We start from the raw sequence: 18,120 nt of genomic DNA, 5'->3' as shown, positions 1-18,120 counted from the left end.
TGCTTTTGCCCATTTGCATTTAGTGTTTTTATTCCATGTGCTTTTGCTTGCTTGTTTTTATTGTTTTCATTATTTGTTTCTTGGGTTTTTACCTGTGTAATCTGTAAAGCACTTTGGGTTGCCAAAGGTGCTTTAGAAATAAATTTAACTTCCCTTGCCTCATGAAATTAAATTTCATGAAACGACAAATTGATCTTAAAAATAATGCTGTTAATCTCTGTTCCTCAGCTCCATGGAAAGACCTACTTCAGACTGGAACACTACCTCCCCGTGTCTGTCCTGGATAAGGTGGACCAGACGACCATCAAGGAGGAGCTGCCAAAACTTCACAGCAACTACTACGGAGCATCTGAGTCTGAGGCAGAGTTCGAGTTTCTCAAGGTCAGCACGACCACACTACATAGGAATCACGGTTTCAGACAGATGAACCAAAATATTTTCAGTTATTGCCACATGAGTGTTTATTTTGTGACAAACACAGTGGCCATTTTGTTTGCACAAAATGGCAGGCGTTCCAGTAAAAAGTGCCAAAGACTTTACTTTGGCAGAAAGAGTAATACATCTGAGTTTGTTTCACAGCAAACCAAAGATTGCAGTGTCAACTACAAACAAAAGTGACTGTGTCTTGCCACTGCATTTTATTCTGTCCACAGTTACCAGAGCAGCTCTGTTTTCCTCATGTCACTGAGCCAGATTGAATAATATCATCATAATGCATGTAATCAGATAAAAATCGGTGTACTCAAACTGAATTACTGACCTCATGAAAGACCTCTTCTTTGCATGGCAAACACATCCTTTCCCTTTCTCTCAGAACTGTGTTTTTGAGAATTCAAGATTCTCTTACTCTGTATTGATTTTCTTGAAGGTGAGCCAGAGGCTGACAGAGTATGGTGTCCATTTCCATCGGGTGCTTCCTGAGAAGCGGTCCCAGACGGGCATCATGCTGGGTGTCTACTCCAAGGGGGTGCTCATCTTTGAGGTGCTTAACGGAAATCGTACCCCGGTGCTAAGGTTCCCCTGGAGGGAGACAAAGAAGATTTCCTTCATAGTACGTACTTGTGTCTTTTATTATCAGAAATAAATATGCCCCACTATATTAAATTTGATTTATTTACTTTAACTTTGCCCAGATGGTCCTCCGTTTCACTTAAATGTTAAACTTGTCACCCTAAAGAAAAAGAAGATTTGCCTCCAGAATACATCAGATGGGATTAAGCACCTGTTTCAGACAGACAGCAATAAGACCTGTCAGTATCTGCTACAGCTCTGCTCTGACCAGCACAAGTTCCACCTGCAGATGAAGGCCCGCCAAAACAACCAGGAGCTGCAAGACCTAGGTAGGAAAGAAGTGAGCAGCTGTACATGTCAAAGTGGGAAGAGGTCACATGAGATGGCCTCGGACAGTTGGGAATATTTAGCCAGCTAGGAGTGACATATATTTTCACTGAGAGGAAGGTCAACAGGCAGCAGAAATGTTTTCACACAGAAAGCTGAAAATTGAGTTAACACAGTGTCCTGAAAAAGACAAAGCTCTTGATGATGTTAACACTCAACTACACTGTTTCCAGCAGCAGCTGCATGTGTCAGCCATCCCACATATCCTCTCCAGATAATAGCTGATGCCCACTCATTTCCGTTTCTCAGAATTGCAGTTTATTTCAATGAATTCACATACAAGTAGTTATTATACCTGTAGAAACTCCACTGCTTTCAATAGAAATGCATATAGTCTTTGCCATTTTATGTCAATCATCATGTCCGTTGTCTAACCTATGAAACCTATTTCAGTTATGAATCAAACATGTGGGTCGATCTTTTACTGTTGATTTATCTTTGTCATGTCGCCTTGCTTGGTTTGATTTGTTTCATCTGGCAGAACGACTTTGTCTACATCACACCCATGCTCCCACCAGATTGCTGACTTAACATTCCAGCTAGGTTTATAAGTTGATGATGGGCTCGAACGTTAGCTCGGTGATTAAGATGGATATCTCCAGAAACAAAAAAAAGTAAGCTAAAGATGCAGAGGACAGTACCTGCTTTATCTGTCTAGACAATAAATTCCATCAGACTGCTGAGTTAATGACACAGATCAACACTTTAGCTCTTTGGAATGTCCCTGCTTTATTATATTTTCATTTTTGCCTCCTACTTTTTCTATATTAATAAACAAATATATCATTATCAGGATTCCCATGGATCCTTAAAGAGTATTAAAAGGCATTGAATTCATTCATCTAGGAAAAGGCCTTGAGTGGTTTTAAAATGCCTCTGTATATTTTAAGCAAAACCTTTTTCCAACCTTGTCATGATTGGATCAAGGCAAGAAAATTCGCCAACAAACACCACATATTACCCCATCAAGTCATGTTCTATGTTACAATAAACATTTGGACAAAACTGTCCCTAATCCTAAGTAATTGTTGTCTTAAATTTCATTCCAAGTGGCATTAAAGGTCTTCAGAAGTCTTAAATCTAACTTGCCTCAAGCTGTAGGAACCCTGATTACTCTTATTAACTAGCAGTTCTTTTCTGTTTTGCATGTCCTTTCTGGTAATCAGAGAACTCCCCCTTGAGCAGTTTGCAGTATTCTCTTGACCCTCGGAGTGGAGACTCAGTGGGGAGGACGGTGAGCTCAGGCAGCCTGGCCCCCACTTTATCGACGCGCTCCAACCCAGACCACCTGAAGAGGATCTCCTACTCAGAGGTGGCCCTCCACAAGGCACCGTCTGGCCCAATATTGGTCCAAGATGAGCTTCACTTTCCAGGTTTCAATCCAGTGGCCTCCACGGTCCTTTCCAATCCACGGATAATGAGCCGCTCCCACCACAACCTGGGACAAATGCCAGAGTCCTCTGAGCACAGGGTGGCAGAGTCATATCGTGGCCAGTCGCACAGTGGACTGAGTCAGGCACAACCCGGCCAAGTGGCCTCTCACTTCCAGCAACACCAGAGAGCCAGCTCTGACACAGACTCCCTCTCGCACCAGCAGGACAAGTAAGCTGAAGTGAAATGTTAAGTTGAAGCCTAAATACACTCGTATATGAGTAGGGGCAGTTCACAATAAAATCATGACGTTATTTCTTTGGTATTTCATTCCATCAGACTATGCAGGAACTAGAATATTTTATTTCAGTCCTTTAATTTCTCCTTTAAAAATCATATTTCATGCTCAGTTAAGGAAATGGGATCTTGTGTTTATTAGTTGGCCCTCTGCAGAGCCTGCAGTGCCAGAGTCTCTAAGCTCACTTAAGGACAGGCTGAGGTTACTAAGTGAGGACTTGTTACTGGGACTATAGCTCCGCCTAACACCACAGAGACACAGACATCTCTACCTCAAGACTCTAATTAAACCTCTGGGGGTGTGTGTGTGTGTGTGTGTGTGTGTGTGTGTGTGTGTGTGTGTGTGTGTGTGTGTGTGTGTGTGTGTGTGTGTGTGTGTGTGTGTGCGCACCCTTATGTCTGTGTTTTTGTGTGATTATGCTCACCAGTGTGTGTTCCTATTTCAAATGACTAACAAACTGTTTTTATGCCAGTTGCTCCCTCTCGTGTCAGCATTACAGATGACATGTGTGATATAAGTCCAGTAGGATTCTGTATGCACAAAGAATGGAAAGTGTTTAGTTAAACCAAGCTCTCCTTTTTTTTTTTACATTCAGGATCCTTTTTTATTCCTCTGCCCCCGTTCCTCAGGCTAAATCTTCTATTCTTTCTCTTCCGGCTTCTCAGATCTTTTGGCACAGTGTCCCACAGCAGCCCGGTGTGGAGTCTCAGCAGGTCCAAAAAAGAATCTGACTCTTCCTCCATAGAGGACACTGGCCAAGCATATGTAGTAGGTGAGGATGCTGACCTATAAAGCATCTCTCTGGTGAAGGAGAGTGCAGTTGTTGTAGAGTTCCCATCTGAAGTGGACGCCTTTTCTTATATAAATCAGCAGTTAAGATGGTAGTTCTTTGCAGCTCCAGCTCTATTCCATTAGATAAGTCTGATGCTTCTCACCTGTCTGGCTCCACTGTGACATGTCAGCAGAAAGTAGGAAAAACAGGTGGCATGTTTTACATTCAATACTTTGTATCCGTGGTATATTATTAGCCGGTGTACAGAAACCTATTTCCATTATCGGGAACATTACATTGTGTTTCTTAAAACGACTTTTATGGAAATGCAAGAAATAACATCCCTTTAGTTTATTTAGAGAATATAACTAATACTCATAAGGGCAGTTTAAAAAAAAAAATAACAGACATTTATACAGACACCAGAAAGATATTTATATCTTCCCTACTGTGTCCAAGATTAGCTTTTGTTTATTTTGTTCACTTCACATAATATGCTATCCTGATTGTCTGTATCAGTGGTTCTCAACCTTTTTGTGTCAAGGCCCTTTGAATTGATATACATTAGGTCATGGACCCAATTTGATGAGATGTGGCTTCAGGGACCTCCATCTCAAAAGATATTGGTCGTCAGATATGATTAAGACCAGAATTCTATAGTTGCCAATGTCAACTACAGTAACTGCGGAGGATGTTAAACTTACGATCAGAGTAGTCTCCCTTATGAATCTTTCCCACACTGGGCTCACATCAACAGTGAAATAAATAGTGAAAATGAACTATTCCCCCTTTTCTGGGGACTCCCTGGAATTCCCTCAAGGATCCACGGGGGTCCCCCGAACCACTGCTTAAGTACCAATGCTCTATACTGTAATTTTATTGTACTGAATATTCTGTACACATGTTATCTATTGCACATCTGACTGTCCTGTGAGAGGGATCCATCCCAGTACCCCTGGGACGCTGCTCAGCCTTGCTTCCAAATTTTTGCAGTTGACGCTCATGGTATTGCAGTGAAAACAACACCTGCTTTCCCCATACGCCACTATTGTAAAAGAAACATCTGTAAAACTGCTGACAGCACACCTTGAACTGGAGATAAGGTCAATTATGACTCTTTCTACTATTAATTTTTGATCAGTGGAGGTTTTATATTTGTATAACTTTTCTCCAGAAAAGCGATTTAAAAATCTGTGATGTCATCACAATGTAAAGTCTATGAGCTGAGAGGGAACTCCAGCAGGAGAAAACTACTTCACTACATATTCAGTTGGTTTCTTTCATTTTTAATCCCAGTTAAACATTTTTTTTTGGGGGGGGGGGTCCTCATCCAAAGCAGGTCTAAGGAGGATGGTGTATTGTGCTGTACAGATTGTAAAGCCCCCTGAGGCAAATTTATGATATTGGTCTAGTCTATATAATGGCCTGATCATGCTGGGGCTTCTTTATGTGTTGATTATTTATTCCACAAACACGTTCCTATATTATTGGCTGTAAATTGGCAGAGAGGCAGACAAGAAGTTTTAATTGCTCTCTAAAGCTTGGCCTTGCTTATCTCCTGTGTTTCTGTCCCCAGGTGTCAGTATGCACAGTTCCTCTGGACCACCTTCAACCCCAGCCTCTGTTAACGGTACGTATCAGAATTCTGTCTTTTATTTCCCTATCCACATAGACTCTGGATTTCTATGCTTTGTATACATTATAATGTCAAAACACAGGAAATATCTAACTGCTCTCACTCATTTTGTAACATTTTTAATCCCCCCCTCTTCAATCTGTTGAACCATATGCTGATCGTGGCACGGCCAAGTACGGATATACAACTAAAAAAAGTCTGTGTTCTAAATCACAATTATATAATACAGAATTGAGTCTCTGTCCTCTCAGCGCTGCCTGCCTGTGGAGCTGGCACCGCTCCCACCATTTAATAGCTTCATGCTTGGCACTGAACCCATGACCTTCCCTTTCATCCTAGCTTAACCCTTCTTTTCAGGCCCATTAGCCAACAGTGCTAAAGTAGGAACCCTTCAGCAAAACTGTACGCCTGCCTGAGCTGATTAATACTTACAGTGTAGATATACTAATCCTCTCAGAGTGGCCTACTGTATATCCTCAGAAATTAATTTATCCAAATTATAATGATATGCATCAATCAGAAATTACAGAGTCCATGTGTTTTCCAGTAAATGCCATGTGTCTTTGTGCTGCACAGAGTCCCTCAAGAAAAAGCTCATTACCTTGCCATCTCCAGAGAGAGAAATCACAACTGTAAATCTGAAGAAAGATGTGAAATATGGCCTGGGTAAGGGTGTATATGCACTTTCCTAAAATAACAACTCAATTTTACACCACCTCTGCTGCCATTTCTCAGCTGTCAGAGTTGACAGATACTCCCAATATGTTTTTTGTTTGAATAAGTGAATATATTTACAGGTTTACATCTGTTTGTGCTTGCATGCTCTCTAGGGTTCCAGGTTGTTGGAGGGGAGAACTCTGGTCGTATGGATCTCGGCACCATCATTAGCTCCATCACTCCTGGGGGTCCTGCTGATCTCAACGGCTGCCTCAAACCTGGTAGGACAGTGTTTTTCTGCACTCTTCCTTCAATAAGGGTAGTTATTTAAAATTTGTTATCTGCTGTGAGAATTGTCAGCAGTGCTAGCGTGAGCGTGACAGCTGTAATGTTGCTGCAGGTGATCGGCTGATCTCAGTGAATGATATGAAGCTAGAAGGGCTCTCTCATGCCACCACGGTTGACATTCTCCAAAATGCTCCCGATGATGTTTCTCTGATGGTGTTACAGCCCAAAGAGAGGCTCTACAAAGGTAAAAGCAGGGATATGAGTGTGATGTTTTGTTAGTATTTGTACAAATTATTATGCCTTGGACTTATTTATTTCTTGTCGTAATATAAAGATTTTATCACCAGTGTTTTCTCCGACTTCTAGACTTGTCAACTAATCTCATTAGGTGCGTTTACATGGACCCTAATATTGCACTGTGTAACCATGTAACCACCTCAATTGGAAGAGACTGACCTGATCTGCTTGATTAGAAGGAATTTTTTAATGGGGTTTAATGGGAATTTTCTCTGTGTGGTTGAGAATAAACTTATACCTCTGTTATGTTTCTGTCAGAGTAGACATTTCACAGGGGGTGGAACCAGTTTGCACAAGTCAAAAGGTTATATTATGATTAAATGCTTTGGGGCTTTTGGTGCTTTATTACATAACTTTATCTTGCATCCATGTCAACAATTCACTTGGATTGTGATTAGTGTCCATGTAACTGCAGCTATTTTTGTTCTTCCTTGTTTTGACAGACTCTTCTTCAGGCTACACTCCCTACCAAGCCAAGTCTGCGTTGAAGATACTTAACTCTGGCCAGAAAAGAGAACAGGACGTTGATACCTCATCAGAGGAGCAGATGGGAACAGGAAGCCCCAGCCCCACCCTCCACAGTGCTGGCACACCTTCATCCACCTCCTCCCCAGTCCACCAGCACACCAGCCCCAGTTTTCAGGACTCCAGGAAAAGCAGTCTTGCTAAAATCAGCCCACCCCCTGCTAATGGAGTTCAGCAGTGTCTGGAAAGAGCTACAGCTACTGCCAAACCTGCATCCGCTGTCCAACATCATAGACCAGAACCTAATGTGGGTTCGGATCCTATGCCGCCGGCTCTGCCACCCAAAACTAGAAAAGCTAAAGTGTCAGAAGCTCCCAAAGTTTCTGAGCATTCTGATTTTGGGGATTCAGACATGGATGAGGAGACATATTCCAGTAGTCAAGAGAAACTCAAAGTCAAAAAGGTGCGGCCTTTGTGTTTATGAATTCATTGGTGTAAAAGGATTCTTTGCTTTTATACATCATCCTACAGAGTAGTCAGTCTACTCAGGAGATCTAGGAATCAAACTCACAAACGTTTTTGTTTTTGTTTTTTTTTTAATCCTGGTGGAGCAAAAAAGAAAGTTTTTTGTTAATGAAGCATGATAAGAGTGGTTCTTCTTCCACAAACAAGCATTACACATTACCTGTCAGATGCTTGGCACAACTAACTGCCTGTTGTATTTAACCTTTGCCTGTCATTGCACGTACAATGTCAATGCAAGGCAGTTTGTTAACCTTTACACTGCATGTCATTCCTTGAATGTGATATCTGCTCATTTTCCTCTCAGCGTTACCTAGTTCAGCTTCCTCACTCTCCCATGATCCTTTCTTCTTTCTGCATGTTCCAGCTTGTGATAATTCAACTTAATACCCTGTTCTCTGTTTGCAGGAATACATCATGGAAAATTTAAATGGTAATGCCCCAGGGGTCAATAGTCTCCGTCCAGGAGAACTATTTGACGTTGAGCTGTCTAAAAAAGACAGCAGCCTGGGCATAAGTGTCACGGTACTGTTCGGCAAGGTTTTCACCCTCTCTTTGTTTGACCCCTTTCCCCTTCATCTTGTTTAAATGTTGCTTGGTTTTGGTTTGCTTTTATAACGCGGTTTGTTGTCAGTTCTGGAAGCTTTTGTGAGATTATTGTCCACCTGATTCTTGCTGCATGCTGCCTTTTTTTTTAATCAATAAGGATTTTTTAAAAATAAAATCATACAGTATGTTTAGTACATTTACAGTAAGAACCATAAACAGTTTAAACAGGACTTGTTAAAGGAATACTTCACCCACAAAACGATCATTTGTATATCATTTACTCACCCCATGTTACGTTGAATTTTTGAAGAAAAATGTTTTTCTCGCATGTTTCTACAGTGAACGAAGAATCCAAAAAAATCTTGATGAATTGGAGCAAAAAAGGGCTGCATTGAGCAACAGCTAAACTATATCAAAACATTTATTTACAAACTCTCACATAACTTGTACAGTATAATCCAGGTGTCATTTGACCAGTCACATGCTCAGTTTTTCCCAAACAAATGCATTTTTGCTAAAACCTTACCATATAAAATACATCTGCATTTGAGTAGTGCATCAGGGCAAGCACTTGCATTTAAACTCCACTTCTGCATTCCATTGACAGAGTACAAATGCATGTGCTTGCCCTGACGCACTACTTGTCCATGTGTAAGACTTTTCATGTGGAAATGTTTTAAATAGTAAGGTTTCAGTGAAGATTCATGTGTTTGGGAAGTACTGAGCATACGACTGGATAAATGAGACTTAGGTTATACTGCATGAGTTGTAGTGTTTGGAAACAGCTGTTTTGCTGTTGTTAAACACAGACCTCTTTCACTCCAACTCATCAAGAATTTTCTGTATTTTTGGATTCTTCGCTCACTGTGGACGCATGCAAGAAAACAGCTTTTCTTCACTAATTCAACATATTCCTTTAATGAGCTTTCTAAACTTACTGGAGTGCCACCAATATAATTAAAACTATTATAATATAAAATTTGAACACCTTATTGATTGACAATAACACTCAATAACAAATCTCTTGACTGTGTGTCATCAGACCAGAGGTCTGTCAAATATTAATGTTTGAGAATAATAACAGACTGAGTGTGTATTGAAATCACCATGAAATTCATCTTAACAATAAACCCATTGTCAGTACTGCCATAACCAAATGGACATTGTCTCTGATTATTAGTATTTAACCTTGCGGTAATTTTGTCAATAACATCACAGTGGGGGATTTTTTTCATTTGTGAATAATTCATAATTGTGATATGATAAAAGCTTTGTCTAGCTTGCATGAAAACTTAAAAATCTAAAGCATAATTTAAATATTGAGGACATTATTAGGACACAACAATCAAAAAAGAAGCATGAAAAAATGAATTCCCTCTTTGTAACGTGAGCTTTTCCACTGACACAGACGAGATAAGCGCCTGTGAAAGACAACGAAAGAAAAGTAACTACTGAAAACAAATACGCTTGATTTCTTTTTGCTGAATTGTGTTTCATCAGGCATGAAGCAGCTAATGGCATTTTTAAATAACTGGCAACACCTACTAAACCTAAATCTGAGCCAGTTATTTGTGCTGTTTACACGGGCATCAACAAAACCCCGATCTGTGGTCAGGTCCACAAAACATGCATGCTAACAAACCACAGTACGAACTTTAGGGGAACTTTGGTCCTGAATGATTTTGCCAAGTGGCTTTCAAATACTTCTCTTGTGAACTTTGGTTGGTATATTTTTTTATAATAATAGTATTTGTAATGAACTGAAATTGTATGTCTGAACCCACGGTAAAGACAAAGCATTTATCATTTAGCAGTTATACTCAATGAAAACAAAACCTCCACACATGCCATCAAACCCCATAGGAAATACATAAGGAGCTATTTTAACTTTAGCTGATTGGACTTAAAGGTGTGTTTATTTCTTAGGGAGGAGTCAACACGACTGTTCGACATGGAGGCATCTACGTTAAAGCCATTATACCAAAAGGAGCTGCTGAGCTCGACGGAAGGATACAGAAAGGTGACGGCCTAAACACACATAAAACAGAAAGACTTAGTTATAAACTAATTCAGAATTATTGGAACAAAAGAAGAGTGTCTGTCTTCATCTGTTTTGACTCCTCTTGTGTCTGCCCTATGCTCAGGTGACCGTGTGGTGGCCGTCAATGGAAAAAGTCTGGAGGGAGCCACTCATCAACAAGCAGTAGAGGCTCTCAGAGACACTGGGCAGGTGAGGGATGACATTTAACATGAGCGCCCTGCTGACAAGCTGTTTAGTCGTGACCCCAGCTGGTCACTCACACTAAGCAAATCATTTTCCACTTCAGACGGTGCACTTGTTGCTGGAGAAGGGTCATCTGCCTGCAGACAGTGTCCATGCTCCCCTCACGCCTCAGTGCACGCCACGAACTTCTGGCAACGACCAAGACCAGGCCAAGAGTAAAGAGCAGCCACTTGAGGTCAAAGAAAAACCAGAGTACAGCTTTGTTACGAAAGGTGAGGCGACAACACGGCACACAATGATTTTCAAGCAGCAAGATTATAAACTTGATTTCTTAAGTAACAAATATTTAAAGCTAATCCATTTTAGTATACCCTAATGTGTCCCTAATCCCATCCTGCCCAGTATAAATATTAAGAGTCCACAAGGTAATAATAAAAGTAAACAGGAAAACACTTATTTAGCTCATATATTCTTTAACAGTGTTACACAAAACACTTTGGTCTCTCTAAACAAAGTAACCTGCTGTAATCTCATTTAAAAGAAAATGGGTGTGTGTGTGTGTACAACCCATTAGCTGCATGCTGCTGCCTATTTAGAGCTCAGTAGCTCGTTTGGATCCAGAAGACCAGTATATTGCTTTCCTAAGATTAGCTGTTTTTATTTTGTTCCTGCTGTAGATGTGGCACGTTATGTCGATCTATTTCTGACTTTGTATTTTAGTGAGCCACAGACGGTGTTTTCTGGCTGATTAGTAACATAAAGCTGGAATTAGCTACTAATTAGACAGTCATTTTGGAAGACACCCGCTTGATTTGTGTGATTCAGACTGCTGAAACCTCATATTAGCTTTAGCCGAACTTCAGATGGCATTTTAGCTCAGAATGAAGACTTTGGATTTTGTCTCCATCAATGACATTGGAAGTGTTTTAAGGAGGGATCACTTACAGGAGGAACATTTAAGGCCACCAGTAGCGCTTTCAGTGTCTATATTGGCATGTGGGTATTGTATGAAAGTAATAATCTCAATTTTTTTCATTTGAAAAAAATTCTGTTAAGTCACTATCTATAGCCTATAACTGAACTGAAGTGGTGAAATTTCAAAGAACAATCATAAGCGGTGCACAGTTAGCTTCAAGTTTACCATCACCCAACAATGGTTGGTCTTCTAGAGAGGGCAGGCGGGGCTAATGCAGTAGTCCTGTCTCTGCTAGCATTGTGAATGAACGTTAACTATGTTTAAACACACGAAGCAAAGACCGACAGACATCACACAGGTGACACTGATCAGATTTACTGAGAACAGAGATCCAAAAACACGCATGTAATTACTGTATATCGCCATGAGTGCCACCAAAAATAATTAAAAAAAAGATCTTTGCGATTGTAATTTTGAGGTAGGAAAATGTGGACCTAGCATTTAATATGGTGGGAAATAGTGGGGCTTTGTCAATATGTTTTAGAGGTGTTTTAAATTTCAGTAACTCACTCTCTTCAATAGAGGATCTAGCTTGAGCTCAAACTGGTGCTATCAAGCAGCCTTTTTAAAAAGTTAAATATGATTGTACCATTTGTGAAAGTAAAGATAGATTGACAGGGTACACACACTGGACTCCTTTCCAGTTTATCACAGTGTTAACACATCTGGACAGGAAAGAATATCCAGTTCACCTGCGTGTCTTCGTCCCCACAGATAATGTGTTTGAGGTGTGTCTGCTGAAAAACACGTCAGGGCTGGGCTTTAGTTTCAGTCGAGAGGAGAACATCCCTGACGAACCTCCCGGCTCCAGCATGGTGCGGGTTAAAAAGCTGTTTCCTGGCCAACCAGCTGCAGAGAGCGGTCGCATTAACGTGGGCGACGTCATCATGCGGGTCAATCAGACGCCCCTCAAAGGACTCTCACAACATGTAAGCAAGATTTCTCTCCTGCTGCAGTCAATGCACTCACATAAATGGTAATGAAGTTGAATAAGAATGTTTTGGAATGTAATGTCTGTGTCCTTTAAATCCTTCATATAGGAGGTGATATCAGCCTTGCGAGGAACAGGACAGGAAGTAACTTTGCTCCTCTGTCGACCTGAATATGGAGTTCTTCCCGAAATGGACACTTCAGCTTTGGTGAATTAGTGAACAGTGCTCTTTTTTGTCCCTACTACAGTGTGGGCATTTCAAGTACTATTGATTGCTGGAAACTTACTTTAACCTGGTTTCCTCCCAGACACCCATGCCATCACCCAGAAAGGAGCCAGTGACCCAGGCAGAGTCCAGCCTGAGCTTTGGCAGGACAGCCTCTCCTCCGGGTATACAAGGCAAGAGGAGTCAGGGCCCCGTGGAGGAAGCCCTGGAGAGGCTGCTGCACAAAACCCCTGGCAGACACAACAGCTACAGCGACAGCACCGACGGGGATGAGGAGGTGGAGGAAGCCTTCAGCCCGAGCCCTGTGGAGCATAGCAGGCAAACTTGGGATCGGAGTGTCTACCACACCCCCAGCAGCAACCTGGGACTGGGACGCTACGACAGCACTGGTCAGCTGGACGACACCGTCACCTCAGCCTTCTATTCCCCAAACCTGTCGATGACGAGATCAGACCTCAGCAAGAGGTACACGAACAGTGTTAAAATAATATTCATATCATCTGCATTAATTATATTCTCTGATATGTCATATAATTGTATCTGTGTGGCTGTTCGGGTAGGGGTCCTTCATCTCCTGTGACATCTGATCTGGAGTCATCCCACCTGCACATGGTGTCGTCCCCCAATGCCCCAAGCCCTGATCCTCTGCCCCCTCCACTGCCTCTGCCATTAAACCTCACCGTGTCCGGCAATGGACAGGACATGGAGGACTTTGTCCCGGTAAGGACTGAGAAAGAGAAAATGCAGATCTAAATTTTAAACATGTATTTAGAGTGAGGATAATTCCTTTAACTGAGATTAATTTCTGTTGTTAGGAAGTCGAGCTAAAGGTCTCCTTGGTGAAGTCAGAAAAAGGCAGCCTGGGCTTCACCCTCACCAAAGGTAACGATCATGGGTGCTACATCCATGACATTGTCCAAGATCCAGCCAGAGGAGATGGAAGGCTCAGACCTGGAGACCGAATGATTATGGTACATTCCTAATCCTCTACTGTTCCAACCTGCCACCAGTCTTTATGCAAAGCTAATTTAGTAGCACAGTATATCCGAGAGTAGTAGAGATATTCTCATTTAACTCTCTATAACAAAGTAAATAAGCGTGTTTCCCAAATTGTCAAGCTATTCCTTTAAATTCATAATGGTTGAATCTTTTATTTTCTATCTCCAGGTGAACAACACAGACGTAAGCAATATGGGCCACACCGAGGTGGTCAATCTTGTGCGTGCGGCCCCCCGTGTTGTAGATTTGGTGGTGGGGAGGGTCCTGGAGCCTCCTAAGCCCCCCATAGAGGCCCACCTGCTGCCTGACATTTGCTTTAAGGGCAGCCAAGATCCACTAGGTAAGACTCAGACTTCATTAAAAAGATTAAACATGTCTGGCACAATTCAAATTCAGGCACTGTATACTGTCTGTTTGTAGGTCTTGCAGCATTTCCAGATTCTGTACTTCATCTAAAGTCTAAAGTGTTTTGCTCCCTGTTCTGTAACCAGGTCTGGAACTGGATGGTGGCAGTGACAGCGTATTCGATGTCTTGTTTGTGAAAAACATCCATCCCGGTTCAGTGGCCTTTAAGGAGGGCAGCCTGAGACCACTTGATCTAATCCACTACATCAGCGGTGCTCCTACGCAGGACCTGACTCTCAGTGAGAGCACCAGACTGTTGGAGCTGTCCCTCGACAACCTCACTCTCAAAGCCACAAGGTAGTCAAACAGAACATGTGTAGCCTATGTTGTTAAGTCAGTGACTGTGTTTACCTGCACAAAATATTCCAGTTTTTGCCCTTATGCCAAAAAAGACATGTTCTTACTAAGGTGTTTACATGGTTAACAAACATGAACATTTTAGTAATATTCCTGTTTACATGCAGCTGTGCATACTCCAATTAATGTGCCCTATCATTTTGTTCATCATGTCACAATTAAGAATAGTGGAACGCTTTGAGCCACCTGTGTCATTTCACTTCTTTGCGTCAAAATTGGAATTTTTCAGGGCTTTCCACCAGTGGCTGACTTGTTTTCGACTGGGCAAGCACAGTCTTCCTCTTTTAACCCGTCAACCACTTTCTTGAAAAAGTTGGCACTGTGATATTTGTGTAGGCTGTATCCAAAAACCTGTTGATATCCAAGTCTTTCGTAATGTTAAAAAGTAGGTTTGTTTCTTTTTCCAACCAGAAATGTGGACTTTTCTTTTGGGCAGTCATTTCTACCCCACAACTTCGCAAACTGTTGGGTAGTTTGATTGTGTACAACACATCCATGACGGTGCACAGAAGTGACCATACAGGCAAGAAGCTGTGCGTCACAAACTGCGGTAAAAACCCCAGTGATGACGCATATTCCGATTGCGTTATGTACATGTCCAAAGAATGCTCCTAAAACCAGAACAACAGCATATCCCACGTCTTAATCGGAAAATGCTACACTTGGAAAAAGGCATAATTCAGAACATCCAAAGTAAATATGCTGTTTACATGACCTGTATCAAAATCAGAAGATTGTCATGTGGTAAAATAGTGGGATATTAGTGTGCATGTAAATATAATCAGTGTTTTTGATCTGACTGATCTTACAAAGGTATATTTTAAGCTCAAGATACTATAAGTGTGTGATTGTAATGTTTTTCTCATTCTCAAAGGGATGGAAAGCCTGTTTATCCTGGGCAGAAAAGTGTCACTTTTCTCAACAACAACATTAGTCCCAAGGTTTCATCCAGCATAAATGGTATGTTTCAGATCTTAAAGGTGTCACCTGTGAAGATGTTGGTTGTCTTTTATTTAACATATAATTGCAACATTGTTTTCTGTTTAAGGGTTTCTCAAAGGAGAAGATCCGAGAGATACAGAGGGTGTTGCAGCACTTTGTCCTTTAGAGGTGACTAAAAAATAGTTTTATTTTTTGCTCTATTGATGTGCGTTAATTAATTTTTCTTTGTTTAGAAATTTCAAGTAAACAGCTAGAAAATATTGCGTGTGTTTATGACAAATGGATATATATTGTACTAATATTCTCGTCATCATAGTAATATTGTGATTGCTGAAAGCTTGACTGTTGCCTCCAAGCTTATATCTAATAGCATTCATTACCTCATTGGCTCTGCCTTCTTCGCTATCAAAGCTATAAGAGTTCTTAATTCACATATTAAAGGTGTTTACATATTTATTGTTAAATGTACAGGAGGAGATCATAAGGCTGGATCTGGAGAAGCTGCAGTCAGGAGGTCTGGGTTTCTCTGTCATCGGAGGGGAGAGGGGGATCTTTGTCAAGTCCATCACACCAGGAGGGATAGCAGAGGCCTCGGGCAAATTGCAAGTGGGAGACAGGCTGCTGAAAGTGAGTGATGTTTAACATTTGCTTTTCAGACTTTAAGGTCATAGTTATATGTGTACTTCTGTTTAATAAGATTTAATGGATATCATTTACTGTTTAGATTTCTGCCAAATGCATTTAACTGCTGACGCCTGCCCACACTAAATTTAATGTAAATAAAATGACAAATGTTACAAAACTGAACAATGTGGTTAACAGTGTTATGCCCTCGCACAGGCAACATTATGTTTTCATGTTGTCTATACATTTGTCTGTCTGTTTTTCGTGAATGTGATATCTCAAGAACAACATGAGGGAGTTTCTTCAAATTTGGCACAAATGTCCACTTGGACTCAGCGGTAAACTGTTTAGATTTTGGCGGTCAAAGGTCACTATGACCTCACAAAACATATTTTTGGCCATACCTCAAGAATTCATATGCTAATTATGTCAAAATTTCACACAAATGTCCAATATGATATAACAGTGACAAGTAATGACATTTTATAATCACAAGGACAAAGGTCACCTTCACTGTGACATCATAATGTTCTGCAAAAACACTTTTCTGGCCATTACTCAATGTCAAAACACAGAAAAAGGAGGGGAGACATTTGGTCAGATACTTGGTGACACTAATCTTGGGTGCCCACCTTCAAATTGTGCCATTTGTATAGATCTTCTGTGCTGCTGCAGGGAACATGTGTGTGAAGCATTAATGTTTTTATAGACATGGATGTAAACTTTAAGTGCAATTTGACAGGTTTGTGGAGGCATACAACCGCGAGGTGGTATTTCTAGTTTCTGTAATGCTGCATGCATGCTTTGTTTTTGTGCCCAACATGTATTAAATACTGTGAATTTTCTGTCTGTGTTTTTCCTGCAGGTGAATGATGAACTGATGACAGGCGTGTCCCACACCAAAGCTGTCACCACCATCCGTAAAGCTAAAGGCCTGGTGCATCTTATAGTGTCCAGACCACCAGACCAGAACCCAAACACATATCTGGCCTATCTGCCCATCAACTCTGACAAGTGCAATGGAAACACAGGTACAAGCAGACACACAGAACATGAGATTTCTCTGCCTTTGACAGAAGTTTTGTCCGATAATTACCTTTTCCCATTTCGGGTTTTTTTTTAATTTGATTGTCTATTTAAAAAATAATTGTGACTAGTGTTAATATTTGTAATAATCTGACCTTTTGTTTTTGAACTCAACCCACTCTCCTTCATGTTGCTTTCAGATCTGAGTGAGGACAGTGGAGCAAAGACGAAGCTGTTTTCTTTCCATGATAAGCTGAAATCTGGCAGCTTCCCTCCCATACCACCGATAGGTAATTACACACAGGCTGGAAAATGTACTGAAAATCTCAGCTGGACGATGTTGAATGTTCTGAAATTTTCCTAACAAAATGAATTAATTGATAAGTCAAATTTAAAATTGTAAACATCACAAACTGGACTACCATGTTTCACAGACTATGAGGATGATCCACGAGAACGGAAAAGAGAGACGGAGCACAGTGCTGAGCTCTCAGAGGACACAGACTGTGATGGTTCCTCTTTACCCGAAGACTCCCCTGAGGTACAAATCAAAAACATCAGGCTCAATGAAAGATTGAAACTATATATACACTCTCAGTCTGATCTTTTTGTCTGTTTAATTCCTTCACAATAGAGTTCCCGTAAAGTGGAATGGCAAGAGGAAAATGTTGATGATCCGAGGAATGAAAAGTAAAATTTAGCATTTTGGAAATACACCTGTCACAATTAAGACTAAGAATATATTCACATCTCTCTTCTTATCATCTCGCTGTTTGTGTTTTTGAATCAACAGCTATCTGCAGATGAGTGCTGGACAGCCAGAGGAAGATGAAATCACATGGGGAAGTGATGAACTGCCTATTGAGAACATGAACTCTAGATCAAGAGATGGTAAGAGCAACTTTTCCTTTCTTTCTTTTCTTTGAAATTTGACTCTAAAAATTGAGGTGGGCAAATGAGACCTAGATTCAAACATTTAATTAATTAGTGAGAGCAATGAGCATGGAGTCTAAATAAAGAGGAAGTCATAGGTCTGTTCCACACAGGCCAGTCTGTTGTCTCCTCGTGGTAGTGTTTACAGGGTCAGGTGTGGTTAAAAAATACACAGTATGTGTTAAAATTCCAGATTTCGCGTAACTGAAGAAAGTCTTCGGGCC

At 41.0% G+C, this 18,120-nt stretch overlaps 1 protein-coding gene across 6 annotated transcripts in view; it reads left to right on the top strand.

The window, feature by feature from the left end:
• The window catches only part of ptpn13 (protein tyrosine phosphatase non-receptor type 13), a 53,332-nt gene that overhangs the window by 31,287 nt on the left and 3,925 nt on the right, over positions 1 to 18,120 (top strand). For 2 of the 6 annotated variants that reach the window (XM_049603700.1, XM_049603696.1), the window contains exons 15-43: positions 229 to 381; positions 869 to 1,051; positions 1,178 to 1,340; positions 2,565 to 3,000; positions 3,733 to 3,839; positions 5,416 to 5,469; positions 6,052 to 6,141; positions 6,306 to 6,413; positions 6,533 to 6,664; positions 7,161 to 7,645; positions 8,113 to 8,229; positions 10,180 to 10,273; positions 10,398 to 10,483; positions 10,581 to 10,749; positions 12,168 to 12,382; positions 12,494 to 12,592; positions 12,693 to 13,075; positions 13,171 to 13,330; positions 13,426 to 13,581; positions 13,778 to 13,949; positions 14,101 to 14,311; positions 15,246 to 15,331; positions 15,420 to 15,481; positions 15,785 to 15,940; positions 16,803 to 16,968; positions 17,164 to 17,253; positions 17,398 to 17,504; positions 17,598 to 17,653; positions 17,757 to 17,854. In XM_049603700.1, the coding sequence (XP_049459657.1) occupies positions 229 to 381; positions 869 to 1,051; positions 1,178 to 1,340; positions 2,565 to 3,000; positions 3,733 to 3,839; positions 5,416 to 5,469; positions 6,052 to 6,141; positions 6,306 to 6,413; positions 6,533 to 6,664; positions 7,161 to 7,645; positions 8,113 to 8,229; positions 10,180 to 10,273; positions 10,398 to 10,483; positions 10,581 to 10,749; positions 12,168 to 12,382; positions 12,494 to 12,592; positions 12,693 to 13,075; positions 13,171 to 13,330; positions 13,426 to 13,581; positions 13,778 to 13,949; positions 14,101 to 14,311; positions 15,246 to 15,331; positions 15,420 to 15,481; positions 15,785 to 15,940; positions 16,803 to 16,968; positions 17,164 to 17,253; positions 17,398 to 17,504; positions 17,598 to 17,653; positions 17,757 to 17,854 (4,594 nt within the window). Of the gene's footprint in view, positions 1 to 228; positions 382 to 868; positions 1,052 to 1,177; positions 1,341 to 2,564; positions 3,001 to 3,732; positions 3,840 to 5,415; positions 5,470 to 6,051; positions 6,142 to 6,305; positions 6,414 to 6,532; positions 6,665 to 7,160; positions 7,646 to 8,112; positions 8,245 to 10,179; positions 10,274 to 10,397; positions 10,484 to 10,580; positions 10,750 to 12,167; positions 12,383 to 12,493; positions 12,593 to 12,692; positions 13,076 to 13,170; positions 13,331 to 13,425; positions 13,582 to 13,777; positions 13,950 to 14,100; positions 14,312 to 15,245; positions 15,332 to 15,419; positions 15,482 to 15,784; positions 15,941 to 16,802; positions 16,969 to 17,163; positions 17,254 to 17,397; positions 17,505 to 17,597; positions 17,654 to 17,756; positions 17,855 to 18,120 lie in introns of all 6 variants that reach the window. The other 4 variants (XM_049603697.1, XM_049603695.1, XM_049603699.1 and 1 more) reach the window with 3 other exon arrangements.

Source organism: Epinephelus fuscoguttatus, linkage group LG18 (assembly GCF_011397635.1).
Source record: "Epinephelus fuscoguttatus linkage group LG18, E.fuscoguttatus.final_Chr_v1".
NCBI lineage: Eukaryota > Metazoa > Chordata > Actinopteri > Perciformes > Serranidae > Epinephelus > Epinephelus fuscoguttatus.
This window is presented reverse-complemented; position numbering and strand designations above follow the sequence as displayed.